The sequence below is a fragment of the Pelodiscus sinensis genome, chromosome 8, assembly GCF_052426305.1.
Source record: "Pelodiscus sinensis isolate ZL-2025 chromosome 8, ASM5242630v1, whole genome shotgun sequence".
Classification (NCBI taxonomy): Eukaryota; Metazoa; Chordata; order Testudines; family Trionychidae; genus Pelodiscus; species Pelodiscus sinensis.
Genome location: NC_143059.1, coordinates 62,056,281 through 62,073,572, shown reverse-complemented (window position 1 = coordinate 62,073,572; position 17,292 = coordinate 62,056,281). Strand labels below are relative to the sequence as shown.

Genomic DNA, 17,292 nt, shown 5'->3' with positions numbered 1-17,292 from the left:
GTAATGGGATTCTCTCCTAATCCCCACAGCAGGGACAAGATAGCACTGGTCCTTCAGCCATTCAACCCCTGTTCACTCCTGTAGCTTACGTCCTGCCCAGACCTCAAACCCCCAGCCTGCACCTACACCCTACCTCCTGCACACACCCTGCACCCTCAATCTGGTGCTGCACTTACTTCCCGCCTAGATCCTGCACTCCCACCCTTAGCCCCGCTCCTGCACCCTATCTCCTTCCCAGACCCCGCACTCACTGCCCGCCTCCTGCCTAGATCCCATATGCCCAGTTGTAGCCTGCTTTCTAACAACCCCCACCCACATATTTGAATGATTCTCTAATTTTTGACCCCACCTCAGAACCCAGGGAAGGCCTTCTAAATCTACTAAACCCAGATCCCCAGAAAAGTTAATCTGGCCCTGGGGGGAAGCCCTGAGCTTTGACATTCCCCACTGTGGGGCTGGAGTGCAAGTGAGATGAGTGTGATTTTTTTTTTCTGTTTCTCGGAGGCCACGTCAGGTTTTTTTCTTTTTTTTCTTTGTTCCTCCCATGGGCGTGGGCCCTGACAGATTTTTCAGTAGATCAGTGGTCCACAACCCATAAAAGGTACTCCACCTATGGTCTATTCAAACAATTTTGGTTCATTCTGCAGATGACTTGCCTGGGATTAAAGACAACATATACGTTTTTCTTCACCACTATGACTATATTTACAAATTAATTCACTGTGTACCTGAGGCTATTTCTTCACTAGGACAAAAAGTATTTTCTTATCTTGTGAGGTAATTGGAGTCAACTAAGGGATAAAATCCTAGTGACCTCAAGGCAGTTTGTAGTGTTCACATCAGTTAGTATTTAACTATCCCTCCTATGGGGGAGCCTAGTCTCTAAATTGTCCTAACTTAGATTTTACCTGTAGTTCAGAATATACTTTTTTCTCCCAGTGTAGACAGGGCCTGGAAGTATGATCAGAGTTTTAAACACATTCATTTTATTGCCATCAGAGTTTATAAAGCAGAATGGATTTGGTTATATTAATTCTTTGATAGGAACTTTGCAAAAGAAAACAGATGTTCCAGAGAGTGGGTATGTTCATTTGGTGATTCAGTAAGTACAGCTGTTAACCCATTGAGCTTGAAGAATCTTAAAACAGAGTCTGTAACTACATTTAATATAAGAGAGATTGGTGCTTTTTGCAAGGATAAGGATGTTAGTTATGGTTTCCTGGCCAAATTCTAACTTCAACAACTCCATTCCATGTACCTAAGTTATCATTTCTTGTTGCAAATGAAGGAGTTCTCTCACTCTATTTCAAATATGCCACTTACTGAAGAATCTGGGTGCATTAGAAGTAATTATAGATTCATTGGCTGGCAGGGAGTGTCTAGAGGTATATAGTATAAACAAGAGTAGTGTTGCTGGAAGAGTGGAGGAGAACAGCTGCTTCATGTGCTACCCAAATGTGGATGCATTTCAGGACTGTGCATCTGTAAAAAGAGTTTTGGGATCATTCAGTAAAAAGGAAATACAGACTAAAAAAGCTATCATATTCCACAGTGCATCTCAGGCAGGTCTCTATAGAAACTAGATTTCTGCTGACAGATTTCCAAAATTAATATTACACTAAAATGTAAATTCAGTTGCCTGGCAGGTATAGTACTAGTAATAAAATACTGAGTTGTTTGCATGTTACTAAATAAATATTTAAAGCTTTATTTCCTGTCTGGAAAACACTTTTGCTGGACTCCTGAGACTAACTTGCATTTCACTTGTAATCAAACAGGTGTTTATATTTGCTAATAACAAATAGAAATTGTTCATAGATGAATTATTTTTTAAATGATATACTCAAATTCCAGCCTTTGATAACAACAGAGATAGTACATGTTAATTTGAAAATCTGAGAAAACAGTATTTAATAAAAAGGGGATGTTATATCTTTGAACAAAAAAATCTATAATTACAAATGGATTAGCTGTGTGCTGTCCCAAAGAGAATGTAAAGCTGCAGCTGCAATGGATTAAATGTTATGTATTCTTGAGCACTTAAGTCATAAATGTAGCTCTGGCACAGTCTGTAGCAGCAATTAGCCATTTATCACTGCAGTATTAGAAAAGCAAAATCATAGTATAATGCACTAATTGCTTCATTTAGTAGTCAAAACTGAGGCTTGGTTTTTTTAATACAGTTTAGGGATTTGTTACTGTGTAGTAGGCTCTGTTGTGGATGTTCCACCTGTAGTTAAAATTTATTTCATGTTGTTTCAAACAGGTCTAACTTTACGTTTTGCTGATGGTAGGGATTTATTTATTATCAGAATACCAAAAAAGATTTGTTCTATATGGAATAAACTGGAAAATAAGTTTGCTAATCTCGTGCCAAACTTTAAAGATATTTTATTTGCTGTCAATTCAGAATCCTAAAACACTGAGCTAAACAAAAAGGATATGTGGAGTCCAGACTGAATTTTTGGTGCCCTGACTATATAATTCACTTTTAGAAAGAGCTGAAACTATTTGTAACTCTTAATGAGAGAAAATCCGAGCCAAATCTTATCGGGAAAGAAAAATGGTTTGATAGTGGAATAGAGGAGCATTTTATGTGGTTGGTTGCCAGCCTTGCTTTTGAATGTCCCAGAATGATTCTCACAGAAGTAAATGTGGTTAAAAAGCTCTGGTTACAACTTTATTAATTATTCCAATTACATTTGTATACTAAACTCCAAAGTTAATTGGGTACTTGGCAAATTAGTTCTCATGATCTGTCCTTCCTGACATGGCCCTAAAAAGCCTAAAATAAGCAAAAATCTTTCACTTTTCCTAAATGCATTACCCACATAGCTGCCCAAGTCTTGCAAGACTATGGGAGAAGGGGGAGGAACCAATGTATCATAATGGGGTCAATTTTATTTTTTGCTGGGGCTTCTGCTGACACCATTAGGCCCCATTTACACATTAAAGAACATGAGCATCCCCATGTTTCACAGAAACACTGGGAGAAGAGAGAAGCAGAGGGCTGGCAAATAATTGTATTGAATTACTTCCATTAATTTACTTCACATGCTTGTTATGACCTTGAGGGAAGGAAATGCAGTTTTTAACTTGTGCTTTCTTAAACTGTACACCATTTAGACCCTAAGACAAGAAGGGACCATCACGATTGTCAAAAGCTCTCACCCATATTTTATGAAAAATGGCTTTTGAATATCCATAATTCAAAGAGGCTTTAAACAAAATAGCTCATGTAACATTTTTGTTCATTTTAATTTAGTAACTTACTTTGATCTGATTATTTTCACTTGCAGCCACTTATATCTTACTTTTTGTACTTAATAAAACACTTTGGTTTATTATCAAATCAAGTGTAGGAAGGAAGAAACACTGTGCATATCTCTTTCATTGGTAAATGGGGTGGAAATCCTTATAAGCCTTCCCTGTATAAAACTGTTACACAAAGTAAGATGAATTAGGAGTTTTGGTTCCTTTTGGAGACTGGATGCTTAGCCCTTATAGCTGAATCCTGTAGGAGTTGAACTGGTTCAGTGTCTGTATTGGGGGGAGGGGGTAGTAACTCCCAATTCGTGTGCTGTTTGGGGGAGATACCCCTCACCCACCAACACCTGAAATAGACCCTGATCTCTGACTGAGTCACTGAAATCCTCAAAACATGGTTTAAAAATTTCAGGTTACGGAGAACTCACAGTTTACATTAGGGCTGTAGACTTTTCGAAAAAACTTCACCTGTGTCTAGACTACAGCTGCGTTCTTTCGAAATTAAATCAAAAGAACGCGGCTTTTCTTTCAATGGCAGTACTCTTCATTTCACGAGGAAGAACGTCTTTTTTCGAAAGTGTTCTTTCAAAAAAAGGCATTCTTGAATGCAAACAGGGCTTTTTCGAAACAGAGCATCGAGACTGCCTGGGTGCTCTCTTTCGAAAAAGCGGCTCACTTTTTCAAAAGAAGAGATTGCAGTCTAGACGCTCTCTTTCGAAAGAGGCTTGTAGTCTAGACGTACCCTAGTTTACATCCGAATCCCTTGCTGCAAAAGAAAGTGAAAACTCCCCATGGTCTCTGCCAATCTAACCAAGGGAAAATTCTTTCCCAATCCCAAACTCCGAATATGTGTACAAGATCCAAGTAATGGAGTGTAATGTCACAATATCTATTTTCTTAATGAAAATAAGCTTTTGGTATGATTGACATAACTGAGATGTACTTTGCAAGAGAACTCATGTAATGTATCAATAGAAATATGTTTTTCTGAATATGATTATCCTATTTTCTTGCGTGTATCATTTTTGTGTCTATAGTTAGGAGTATTGACTAACGTATCTGTATTTTCAACTATGCTACTTTGGGTGAAACCTCTGCTAACACTTGAGATTCTTCAGTGAAAAAACTAGACAGGGCTAGTGGGCAATCAGTGAAGACAATGGACTGTGAAAGGTCTTGGCCTTCATGAAGGTCCTCTGTATTGCCATTGACTCAAGGACACTGTGACACTACAGAATCAGGTGACCCAGTCACCTGATACTAACCTGCTTCATGAACTGTTGAACTGTTCCACTAGGAAGCAGGGGAATCACAGAAAGGATTCCTGCCTTATGGAAATCCTGTATAAGGTAGAGGATGAAAACAGTCAGGATCTTCAGTTTTCTTCTCCTCTCCCACCCCACCCAAAGAGCTACTTGAAACCACCTGGAAAGAAAAAGGACTCAAACTGAAGGGGTGGGGGAAACTGCTGGACACCACTGGTCTGTGAAGGACTCCACATAGAACAATATTTAGGGTGAGGAATTATTATTTGTAACTAATTTCTTTAGTAAATCTAGCTTAGTTTGTGTATGTTGTATTTTCTTAGTAATCATTTTTGTTCTGTTTCCTCCCTCTTTAATCGCTTAAAATGCATCTTTTGTAGTTGTTAAACTTATCACTTGTTTAAAATATAACCCAGTTTATGTAATTTCTAACATGTAGGCAGGAAGTTATGCATTCCTTCCTCCACGTTGAGGGAGGATGCGAAATTCATTTAATTTTGTGCTTGTACTCCAAGGGAGGTGAATAACTGGGGCTGTGGCAAGTTTCATCGACTGATTCTTCCCAGAGTTGATCTCAGTATTCTGCAGCTTGTGACCTTGGTCAACCAGACCAGGTAAAGGGGATCCAGGCTGGCAGAATAGTCTGACTCGGTGGTATCTTAACTCATCAGGTGATATCCCAAGAGGGTCCAAGCCATCACAGAAACCTGGGAAAGAAATCTGTGTAGTGACTCAGAGCCCTCCCCATCTAGTGTCTTATCGCTGAGTGTTGAGGAGTTTTGCTACTGGCACTTGTCGATAGGCCACCTACCATCTTAGGCAGTCCAGTCATACAATCCCTTCCATAAATTTACAAGCCAGTCATTTTTTTTTTTTTTTTGCTTCCACTGTTCTCCTGGAACAGCTGTTCCAGAACTTCTTTGCTTTGATAGTTAGAAATATATACCTTATTTCAAAACCTAAACTCAGAAAAGATTACTAGAACTAGAAAGACCTTCAGAGGTCATCAAGTCCAGTCGCCTGCCTGCACCTGTGACCCTACTCCACACCCCTCCCACACATCACTACCTTCTCCTGCACCCAGCAATTTATTCCAGTGTTTTTAACCACCCTGACAGAACTATTTTCCTAATGTCCAACCTAAATTTTCCTTGCTGTGCTTTAAGCCCATTGCTTCTTGTCCAATCATCAGCGGTCAAGGAGAACAATTTTTCTCCCTCCTTGTAACACCCTTTTAAGTACTTGAAAACTGCTATCATGTCTCCTCTCAGTCTTCTCTTTTCCAAACTAAACAAACCCATTTCTTTCAATCTTCCCTTCCCTCATAGTTGACTCATATTAAGCTTGTGATCCACTATGACCCCTAGATGTCTTTCTGCAGTACTCCTGCCTAGAGCACTGGCACTTCAGTTGTCCCTCCACCCACTGTCATACTGTCCCTGACCTCTGCCTCAGAGCTGCCCCCCTGGGAGTCTCCTGCTGTGCAGAGTATGGGGGAGAGAGAAGAGTAGGGGCACTGACGTCAGGGTGTCCCTGCTCCCCCCCTCCACTTCTGTATCCTATCTCCACACAGAGAGAAGGGGATGGAGAGAGCTTGGCAATACAAATCTCTGTCACTCTCACACTGTATGTCTCTGTCATTCTCACAAACACACCCTGTCCTTCACTCTTAACTCCTGACCCAACACATATCTGGGGTTTGTTGTCACATGTTTTACTGCTTGCAAAGTGTGTTATTTAAAATGCCTAACCCTATGGTAATTGCTGCTCCTGGAAGTGGCTGGCATGTCCCTGCATCCCCTGAGAAAGGCAGAGCAGGGGTTCTCCACATGCTATCTTTGCCTGCAGATACCACTCCTGCAGCTCCCATTGATAAGTAATAGGGAACCGTGGACAGTAGACGCTGTGTGCTCAGTGCCTGTAGATGAGGGTCAGCACATAGCACTATGGAGCCATTGCTGTACATGCCTGCTGCTTTCAGAAGTAGTGCAGGACCAGGGCAGGAGTAAGTCTGCCTTAACCCCACTGCTCTACCATCTGTCTCAGTTAAACAGTGCCCAGCCAGAACCTGCTTCCTGAACCCTTGTCCTAGCCCTGAACCTCCTCCTACACCCAACCTCCTGCCCCAGATGTGAGTCCTCCTATGCCAAACTCCTTCCTAGAACTTGCACCATGAATTCCCTCCTAGACCCCAATCCCCTACCCTGGGCTAAGCCCCGAGCCCTTCTCACATGCTGAATCCCTTGGCCCAAGACCGGAGCCTGCACCCCAAAGCCCTACCCCAGCCTGGTGTGAGGGATGGGGAAAAAGGGGTATGGAGTGAGCAGGGTGAGGCCCAGGAGAAGGGGTGGAGCAGGGGCAGGACCTGAAGGAAGGGACAGGAAGGAAGTGGGGCAAGAGTATTTGGGTTTGAGGTAGATCTTACATTGCACTTAAATTGAAAAAGTGATCTTGTGGTTAAAAAGGTTGGAGACCCCTGCTCTACTCTAAACAAATGGTGAACAAAGATTAGTTATCTCCTTATCTTTGTTTCTTTGTGGGGAATAGACCTTAACTGTATACAGTATATAAATTTATAGGTTGAGACAATGAAATGTAATCATATTACTATCTTCCTTAGAACTATATTATTTATAATACAATAGGTATAGATGGCACTTTACAGATGGAGAAATAAAAATGGCTCCCTGTTCCAAGGAGCTGACAGTTGAAATTAGATTTAATACAGGAAGGAGAATGAAGAAGGGCTAACACCATTGAAAATTCCTGATATGCTTATAACTTGCTCACCTTTCCAATGGGCCTTAGAATTTTTGTACTAATGTGTTATATGAAATCAGAGTTTTAAAAATGAACTACATTTCTCTGTAAGTCTAAACATTCAGGCATTTTGCAATAAGCAAGACAAAATGTAAATAGCAACAAATTATATTTTGCACTAAGTATGTAGTCATTTGGTAACTCCTGCATTTCATGTGAACTAATCTCTGCTTCACAGAGAAGCCCTGATCAGGAATTTAAAGCTCAGCAAAAGTATTTTCTAGCACAGTGCTCTCTTTAGTGTTCAGTAGTTATTGAGAAGGCTAGAAGAGATAAGAGAAAAGGCTATTTGTAATTTTTTTTTCATTTTACTCTACTGAAAAGACCTGCCAGTTTGACAAATAACATCAGCAAGATAGAAATTATTATATCTCCAGTCTGCAAAGGTTTCTTATCTTAAAACCAGCTTTTAATAATGGCTTTATGGTTCTCCTTCAATGTTAAATCTCACCTTTTGTTAAAAATATACATACAAAAATCACTCTAATTTTTTCTAGATCAGATGAAAATTTAATATTATGTGATTATTATTTTAAATATTTTTCTTCTGTCACCAAATACATAAATCTTCCCATGTAATCAAATAAACTGCTTCTGCTAACATGCACTGAATTGTAGCTGAAGTAACTTGAATTTACAGTATAACTGAAAGACAGTGCTGAGAGACTCTAAGGATAAAATATGTCTGCCTTGTATAGTTCAAATGAAAAAATGTTCCCAAAATAAAATTGAATTCATAATTGTTCATCACTTTTATTTTCCAGTAAATAATATAAGTCTCTGTCTGAAGCTCTTGTATAATTTAAATTCAATAACTGCATTCAATACTGCTGTTCCACAGGGATATGGCATAAAAACACCTTTGTATTTAATATCATTCTCACCTTGCTCTGACACGTGCGATCAAAACTTATACATTGTTGGCCTAGTGTTAGAACTGGCAGTTCTTCTTCAAATATTGTGCCTATGGGTGCTCTACTTTGGATGCACATATGCCCTTTGTATCTTTGATTAGAGATTTTTGCTCACAGTGCCCATTTAGTTTCCCAAGTTATCCTGATGCCTTGTGTTTTGAGGGTGCATAGGATGTGATGGATGAACTACCCTCAGTTCCATCTCAACCAACTTTGCCTAAGAAGGTGCATTTAACAATGCTGCTTATTTAACTAGTTATCCCATTCATGCTTCAGAGTTAGGCTTCAAAGAATTTGATTTTTTTTATTGGTAAAGGACAGTAAATATAAAATTTGCACGGTGCACAAACACAGATGCAAATGGATGAAAAATATTTCTATCCATTATAATAGAAAGATACAGGAGGGAGTGGCAGGGGGCTCCTTGGGAGTGAGGCCAGAGCCCACTGGCTGCTGCCCCTGCCCTCAGGGACTATAGAATAGTTGACTAACCGATAAGAATTCCTGAGGCTACTCGACTATTCAATTAACCAATATTTAACATCCTTAATGTGCAGACCAATATTTAACATCCTTAATGAGCATTGCTGCCAAAAATTTCTGATTGAAAGTGAAAGGGTCACGTGTAGTTTTAAAGAAAAACTCCAGTTATGATACAGTGTAAGCAACCTCCTCTTCTTTGATCTGTTTTGTTGAAATTGTTTCCAGAATAACTACAGAACAACATCTCCCTAATACATATTTTTTACTACTCAACTTGAGTAATAAAAAGCATGAGGAGTTGTTTTTGATGGTTTAGAAGTAGTACATTAATACGTGGATTAAGGAAGAAAAGAGATTGTGGGATATGTTGGTTTGAATAAATTAAGTTTTCCATGGAGGAAAATTTGTTTTACTTTCTCATCTTTTCATGCTGATAAGTTAATTGAGTCATCTGATTTTGAAATTATTCCATTTTGTTATCTGTATGCTAGATATTTTGTGCCCTCACATTTCTGATATGAGAATTTGGCTCTCATTAAAGGCCTTTGAACTTCAAAAAAATTGCCTGACTCATTTTAATTATGCCTTTGTGTTTATTAAACATTTTTCAGACTACTCAATCTTAAATCATTTTGATTCAACAGAGTAACAAGTAACCATGACTTTCTTCGGGTTGGGATTTCTTCTATTGTTCTAGATGCATCTCCCCTTAATAAAGGAAACAGAAAAGAGAGGGTTTTTTGTAATCTTTCAAATATTTTTTTTAATTCCCTGAGGACTATATCAAAATGAAAATGAGTAGTTCTGTGGCATTTTAGAGACTAACAAAAATATATATAGTATAATGAACTTTCATGGACAAAACCCACTTCTTCAGATGAGTGGGAAGATGGAATGGAAATAACAGGAACCCAGAATTTATAACAGAAACTGAAGGGAGCGGGGAGAAAGATACCTGTCAATCGTAGTACCAGTGCTAATGAGGCTAACTGAGTGGGCTGGAAGTGTCCCATACTTAGCTTTTGATGTAAATGAGATGTTAAATGCATGGAAGGCAGACTTTATAATGCAATATCCCGTTAATGTCTTTGTTCAAGCCCAGTGTCAAACAGTGTCAAATTTGCATATGAAGGTAAATTCTGCTCTTTCCCCTCCCCCCCCCCCCGCCGTAATTGGCTTGGGACATTCCTTTGTAGAAGAATGGCTGCTTATAAATCAATTAATGAGTACCCAGGTAGGTTAAAATGTTCCCCTATAGGTTTATGTATGTAACCATTTCTGATGTCAGACTTGTTTCCATTTATCCTTTGTTGTAGACACTGTCCAGTTTGGCCAAGATACATGGCAGAGGAGCATGGCTGGCACTTGATGGCATAGATCACATTAGAAGATGTGCAATCGTATGAGCCTCTGTTGTGGTGGCTTATGTGGTTAGGTCCTGTGATGGTGCCACTCATATAGATGTGTGGACAGAGTTGGCAACAGGGTTTATTGCAGGGGTAGGTTCCTGGGTTGAGTGTATCTGAGGTGTGATGTGTGGCTACTAGAAAGAATTTGCTTCAGGTTAGGGGGTTATTTGTAGGTGAGGATTGGCTTGTCTCCCAAGACCAACATAGCAACCCCCTCTGAGTTCTATGAAAATGAAAGTGTATCATTCTCAATCTTCTCTGTGATCTTTTCAGATTATAAACTTTTCAGTGAAATTGACTTTTCTAAATATTTAGCACACTTCTTAGCACCAAAAATGAATAACTTAAAACAAATCTGCATATTTGCAGTATAGGCCATCCTTGCTATAAGTCCAAGATACATTCCAGAAAACTTGGACTTATAGCGAAACAACTTAAATGGGGAATTTTTTCCCCACAGCGGATTTCCATGTGCACAGATTGGGATTTTCATGTGTGTGTGACTTAAGAGCGGGGAATGGGAGGACTTATAACACATCAGTTCCTTCAAGCGTCACGAGGGCAACTTTTAACTGGGACGTCCTCTATGACCTTTGTTTGAGTTGTCCCATCTTTGCAAAATGGGGTTTTTTTTTGGTCCAGTGTGAAGACCTATTTTCTTGTGATTATCAAAAGTCTTAACTAATTGGCTACAACTATCCTATTTCTTCCTACAAAATGGTTTTGCAACAGCTCTTGCACATCCTCTCTTGATAAAATTAATGTAAAATTATATTAAAATACAGAGCATCTCTGCAACATTAGAAAGGTTTTGCGCTGCTCATTGTTAAATAGTTGGCTTCCTGTGTGCTTTTCACCCTCCAGTGTTTGTTAATATTTCTCTCTGAGGATACCCTTGGTGCTTGCTCATATTATGGAATAGATATTATTGCTGGATTGAATTCCTTGGTCTATATTTTAAAATCTCACAGTTACTCACCTATTGATATTCTGTGTTTTAAAAAATATTTATAGCAAGATGTTAGTGACATAAATATGTCCTGAGGCTAATTGCGGGGAAAGAGTATACAAAATTTCATATCCGTTAGCATGCTTGACAGAATAAAACAGACTACATTGCAGCAATATATTGCTTTTACAGGCAGTCCCCGACTTACGCGGATCCGACTTATGTCGGATCCGCACTTACGAACGGGGCTTTTCTCGCCCCGGAGCTCACGGGCGGCGGGTCGCCACCTGTGTCCTCCGGGGTGAGAAAAGCTTCTCCTGGTCTCCCTGGTCTGCTGTGGGGGGAGGGGGCGCAGCCAGTGTGCCCCCCCCATAGCAGACCAGGCTTTTGTTGCGGGATGCCTCGGGTAGAGCAGCTGGGGTGCTGCCGGGTTGGTCCTGTGGGAACCTACCGGGCAGCGCCCCAGCTGTTCTGTCCCAGGCTCCAGATTCAGCAGCTGTTGAAACTCATCAGGCTGATTCCAGGAAGCTGGGGGCAGAGCAACTCTGCCTCCGGCTTTCTGAGTCAGCCCCTGGTCAGTTTCAGTGTCAGCAGCTGAATCTGGAGCCAGTTCCGACTTACATACAAATTCAACTTAAGAACAAACCTATAGTCCCTATCTTGTACGTAACCCGGGGACTGCCTGTATATTATTTCTCAACAACACCCTTGGCTTTAAAGTTAAGGACAATGTATGGTGCTTTTTTTTTTTTTTTTTTTTTTAAAGGCTGTTTAGATAACCAACCTAAAGTTTATAATGCAAAGACTTGAAGTTTATATTACTTGTGCTTTGGATTTCTTAAAATTTTACTCTAACATTTGGTAAATCAGTTATCATGAGGATAAAAATTATTTTAATTAAATATTTAAATATGTTTGTATAATATAAATATTTAAATATATTGTAGAACAGAAAGAATATTTTTTTCAAGTGGGTACCATATAATAGCATTGGCAATTAAGTCATTTGAAAAAGACATACTTCAAAATATTTCTCTCCTCTAAAAATATCCCATATGGCTTTGATTTAATCTTGCTTTTTACATACATAATATATTTTGTGGAAGTCTCTTTACTATAGGAAATTAAATGCTTTCCTTTTGTGTTTTAGCTTGTGATGAATGGAAAATTTTACCAAAACCTAATCTGCATCGAGATGTGAACAGATTTGGGCATACTGCAGTTGTCAGTAATGGGTAAATGAAGCATGTTTTAAATGTCTGTCTATGATCATTTTTTCTCGAAGAAAAAAACCCTATGATGACAGTTACATTTACATAAAGTGCAATTCCATGATGTACAATTGATGTTATTTATTAACATGCATAGTATCTCTCAAGAACAGCTCTACATAATCTTGGTCATCAGTACATCAAATCATTTATTTGGTGTAGTTGTGAATCATGTTGATTTAGAGAATGCTTATGTAAACCTGTTGGCGGAACGCTTGTCTGGCTATGCCAGAAGGACAGCAGACACTGGATGTGGTTTTTTATTATGCTGCAACTTTATTCTTAAATATCTGGGAGTATTTGACAGATAATTGTGCAGTGCAGGTCATACCATATATATTGTCATATATTCAGAGAGCTGCTATCAATCCCCCCCTAACACTTTACAGTTTTGGTCCCACCCATTCTGCTTGTGGAACTCCCCTCCCTGCCCTTTTGAGAGTATTAATTGGGCTATAAATTGTGGTAGATTGACTCCCCACCATACCAGTTGAGGAACACCAAGCCCTCTCTTGCTGCTTCTTTAAAGGATGCCTTCTTTTAATCTTTGACTAATTTTATCTGATCACCATATGCGTTCCAGTAGGGATGTGAATGACTAGTCAACTATCCAATAAGCAAATGCTTATCGGATAGTTGATAGGCTAGTCAACTAGTTGCTATCCAAAAGAGGCCGCAAGTGTATGGGGGAAAAAATGAGGTACTTCGAAGCAGCAGCGCCACATGGAGCCTAGGGCTCCATGTGGTGCTGCTGCTTTGAAATGCCGCGTGCAGCCTGGGGCCAGCTGGGGTGTCCCCAGGCTGCATGGGGTATTTCAGAGTGGCAGTGCCAGCTGACTCCAGGTTCCATGTGACACTACAGCTTTGAAATGCCAAGTGCAGCCTGATTTCAGGCTTCATGCAGCATTTCAAAGCGACACCCCTGCACGGAGTTTGGGGTCAGTGGGAGAGTCCCCTGGGGGAGTCCAGATTCCACATGGTGCTGCTGCTATGAAACACTGCGTGCAGCTTTATGCAGCATTTCAAAGCAGCAGGGCTGCATGGAGTCCGGGGTCAATGAGGAAGTCCCAAGCTGATCCCAGGCTCTGCATGGCGCTACCACTTGCCACAAGGAGCCTGATGCTGGGCTCCCCATGGCTTTTCAAAGTGGCAGTACCGCATGGAGCCCGGGGTCAGTCTCCAGCTGACCTCGGGCTCCACATGTCGCTTTTGCCTTTGAAGTGTAGCAACAACCCTAAGGCTGTTGCTACACTTCAAAGGCAGTGGCGCCCTATCGACTAATCGAATAGTCCGATGCAAAATGCATGGACTATTTGATTAGTCAGTTGCTCAATATTTAACATCCATACATTCCATATAGAGTAGCTGTACCAGTCCAATCCTCATTTCCCACTCGAGCAGGTGCTTAACCTGCTTCAACGTGTGAAAAACCCATCTCGCTTTAGCCTTTCTGGCAGTGAGAGAAAATTCCTTCCCAGCCCCTCTGAATAAAGGCATGACTAACATAATGACTGCAGCAGATAAAGATGAAACATGGTCCATATTAAAGAGGGCTTTTCTGGAACTGGCTAGGATATAAATACTCCCTGAAACTTTCAGTTAGCTGGTAGGGGAGGGACAGTGTCTTCTCTTCCAATTGATTTCATTTAATTGTGTTTTCTTCCTGCATATTTATCTGGAACAAATCCTTTTGCTAGGGAGGCAGCATAAAGGGGCAGCTCCTACCTGTCTGCTGAATAAGCCCCATTTTTGCAGTTAAAGGGGGCAGTTCACTTTCACTGTACACCTGAACAAAGGTCCTCCTTTATATGTGTTGAGGACATTCAGTGATTTGCAGTGGGTTTGAAATCCAAAACCAAGTATAGTAATCACTTGGATGTAAAATATATATGTTTTTTCATTCATTAGCACACCCTAGGTGACTTAGTGTAAAAAATCCATAAACTTTTGGGAGAAATTTACTTATTGTATTAAAAAGAGTTACATGCAGTGATCATTACTAAAGCCAGTATGTACCAAGAATTACCAGCTCCAGGCTATATTACTTTTTGCAGTCTCTCAGCCTTTTGTCAGGGTTGCTGGCCACAGAAAAAAAATCCAGCATAGCTCCAGAGGTCAGTGCTGTGGACCCTCAAGCTGGCATGGCCTGCATGGCCTCAGTGCAAGTGTTTTTGGCCTTTGGCAGGTCATCTGAGGTTTGCATAACTTGATGGCCAAGCTTGTAATGAAAAAGTGTAGCTATTGGTATTGTCTTACAAATACTGATAAGTGTAATTCAAAAGATCCAGATTCTAATCTAAATTGTGTTTGAGGCATTAAGAATTTGCTGCTAACAATGTATTAACATTTTGGCAAAATACTCAAACTGTTCTGCAGATCTTTCTGTATTATTTTAGCTCTTTAATATATTCTGTACTGGTTTGGAGGTGTCTCGGAGCCCATTGCTACCTATAGCTCTTCAAACACAAAGTCCCTTTGAGAGTATACGATGCTGGAGAAACCTAGATTAATTTTTCAGATCTTCGTAGTTTTAAATTAAAAGAGAGAAAACTATGGCCTCAAGTCCAGAAATTTACTGCTAAGAGATTTGTCAACAACTGCTAACTGCTGTTACTTGTCTTTGGAATCTTGTGTCTCAAAGAGAAATGCTCTTTCGTCCCAGTCTCTTACTGCAGACCATTTAGGCCTATGGTAGATTTGCATTACCCTACACCAAAAATAATACTGTTCCCTGCACAGTATTTGTTCCTTCTTCTCGCCCATTTTCTGTGTACTCTGTATTTTTCTAATACATATAATTCAGCAGAATATAAGCATACTTTAAGCTTCATCTTGAAGCAAGTTTTTGAATCCCTCCTCCCCCAAACTTTGACATTTTTAAGGGAAACACTGGTATAATCTTAATTCGACTATTGTGAAAATACTGCCATAATATATGTAAAGGTGACTAAAAAACAAGAGGCTATAGTGTAAATAATACTTTATTTATAAAACAGCTATATTATATTCCCTTGCTTTTCTCATTAGGTCCATGTACATATTTGGAGGTTTTTCAAGTGTTCTGTTGAATGATATCCTTGTGTACAAGCCTCCAGACTGTGAAGCATTCAGACAGGAAGAACTGTGTAAAAATGCTGGTCCAGGGATAAGGTGTCTGTGGAATAAAAACCATTGTGAATCCTGGGAATCTGGACACGCTAACAATGTCCTTGAAGCAAAGTGTCCCAGAAAAACAGGTAAGAGTGTTTTAACTTCTCTACACTTCTTCACTGAATTATAATTGTACATAGTGTCAAGTGTAGTAAAGCTTCCATAACTGTATACAGCTTGTTTTTAATTTTAACATCAGTTGTATAACCTACAGTGCTTCAAGTTTGACATCTGTCACCCTCAATTGACTGTGCAGAAATGAAAAACTCTTAGATATGAAATATAATAGTAAATAAAGGAATGTATCTCATTTTACTCACAGGTCCTTCCTGTACTATAAATATTTTATAATTAAGGTACCCAAGTCAGAAGGGAAAGAAATATAAATAAAATATTTTATATCTTCTAAGTGTTCTAAGGGATGAGGTCTCAGTATAACTATTCAGGATCACTAAATTTTAAGAAATATTTTCATCAAACAAATCCAGCAAATTGACCCATCTACTTTTTTTTTTTTTTTTAAGATCAGAAACACCAGAGTTATTGCTGGCCCACAGATATGTTTTTATAATAAAAACATTTACTAAAAAACAATTGAATGTAAATTCTTTAACAATCCCTTTATTTAAGAAATCTGAAATAAAAATTAACTTCAGCAAAATAACACTGTATTAAAAAAAAAAAAACATTTAAATTACAGGCAGTCCCCGACTTACGCGGATCCGACTTATGTCGGATCCGCACTTATGAACGTGGCTTTCTCGCCCCGGAGGTCGAGGTGGCGGATTGCTACCTGTGAGCTCCACGGTGAGAAAGCCCCGTTCGTAAGCTGCTCCCGGTAGCCCTGGTCTGCTGGAGACCATCTCCAGCAGACCAGGGGCACCGGGACTGAAGCCACAGCAGCGGCGGGTTCCCGCGCTTCTGAGGCTTTGCCAGGCAAAGCCTCAGAAGCGCGGGAACCCGCCGCTGCTGTGGCTTCAGTCCCGGTGCCTGTGGTCTGCTGGGGATAGTCCCCAGCAGACCACAGGCACCGGGAGTGAAGCCGCAGCAGCAAAGCCTCAGAAGCGCGGGAACCCGTCGCGGCTGCGGCTTCAGTCCCGGTGCCCCTGGTCTGCTGGGGACGGTCCCCAGCAGACCACAGGCACCGGGACTGAAGCTGCAGCCGTGGCAGGGTCCCGCGCCTCTGAGACTTTGCCAGAGCAAAGCCTCAGAGGCGCGGTACCCCGCTGCCGCTGCGGCTCTGCTCCCCGTGTCCCTGGTCTGCTGGGGGGGGGGGCGCAGCTAGTGTGCCCTCCCCCCCCCCCCCAGCAGACCAGGCTTTTGTTGTGGACCCTGGGGCAGAGCAGCTGGGGCGCTGCCGATTGGTCCTGCAGCGCCACTCTGGGCACTACTGAACCAACCCGGCAGCACCCCAGCTGCTCTGCCCCAAGTCCTGATTCAGCCACTGCTGGTCAGTTTCAGCAGTGGCTGAATCAGGACGCCTGGGGCAGAGCAGCTGGGGTGCTGCTAGGTTGGTCCAGTAGCGCCGAGGAGCGAGGAGCGGTGCTACTGGAGCAACCCAGCAGCACCCCAGCTGCTCTGCCCCAGGTGTCCCCAAGTCAGCTGTTGCTGAAACTGACCAGCGCTGACTACAGGAAGCCCGAGGCAGAGTTGCTCTGCCCCAGGCTTCCTGGAATCAGCCGCTGATCAGTTTCAGCAGCAGCTGACTTGGGGATGCTTGGGGTTCTTAAGTTGAATCTGTATGTAAGTCAGAACTGGTGGTCA

General features: G+C 41.0%; 1 protein-coding gene across 4 annotated transcripts in view; it reads left to right on the top strand.

The window, feature by feature from the left end:
- The window catches only part of ATRNL1 (attractin like 1), a 999,362-nt gene that overhangs the window by 189,100 nt on the left and 792,970 nt on the right, over window positions 1–17,292 (top strand). For all 4 annotated transcript variants that reach the window (XR_012905692.2, XM_075935409.2, XM_075935410.2 and 1 more), the window contains exons 11-12: window positions 12,258–12,342; window positions 15,406–15,614. Coding sequence is in view for 3 of the 4 variants with exons in the window: in XM_075935409.2 (XP_075791524.2) it covers window positions 12,258–12,342; window positions 15,406–15,614 (294 nt within the window). In the remaining variant the exon portion in view is untranslated. The remainder of the gene's footprint in view (window positions 1–12,257; window positions 12,343–15,405; window positions 15,615–17,292) is intronic.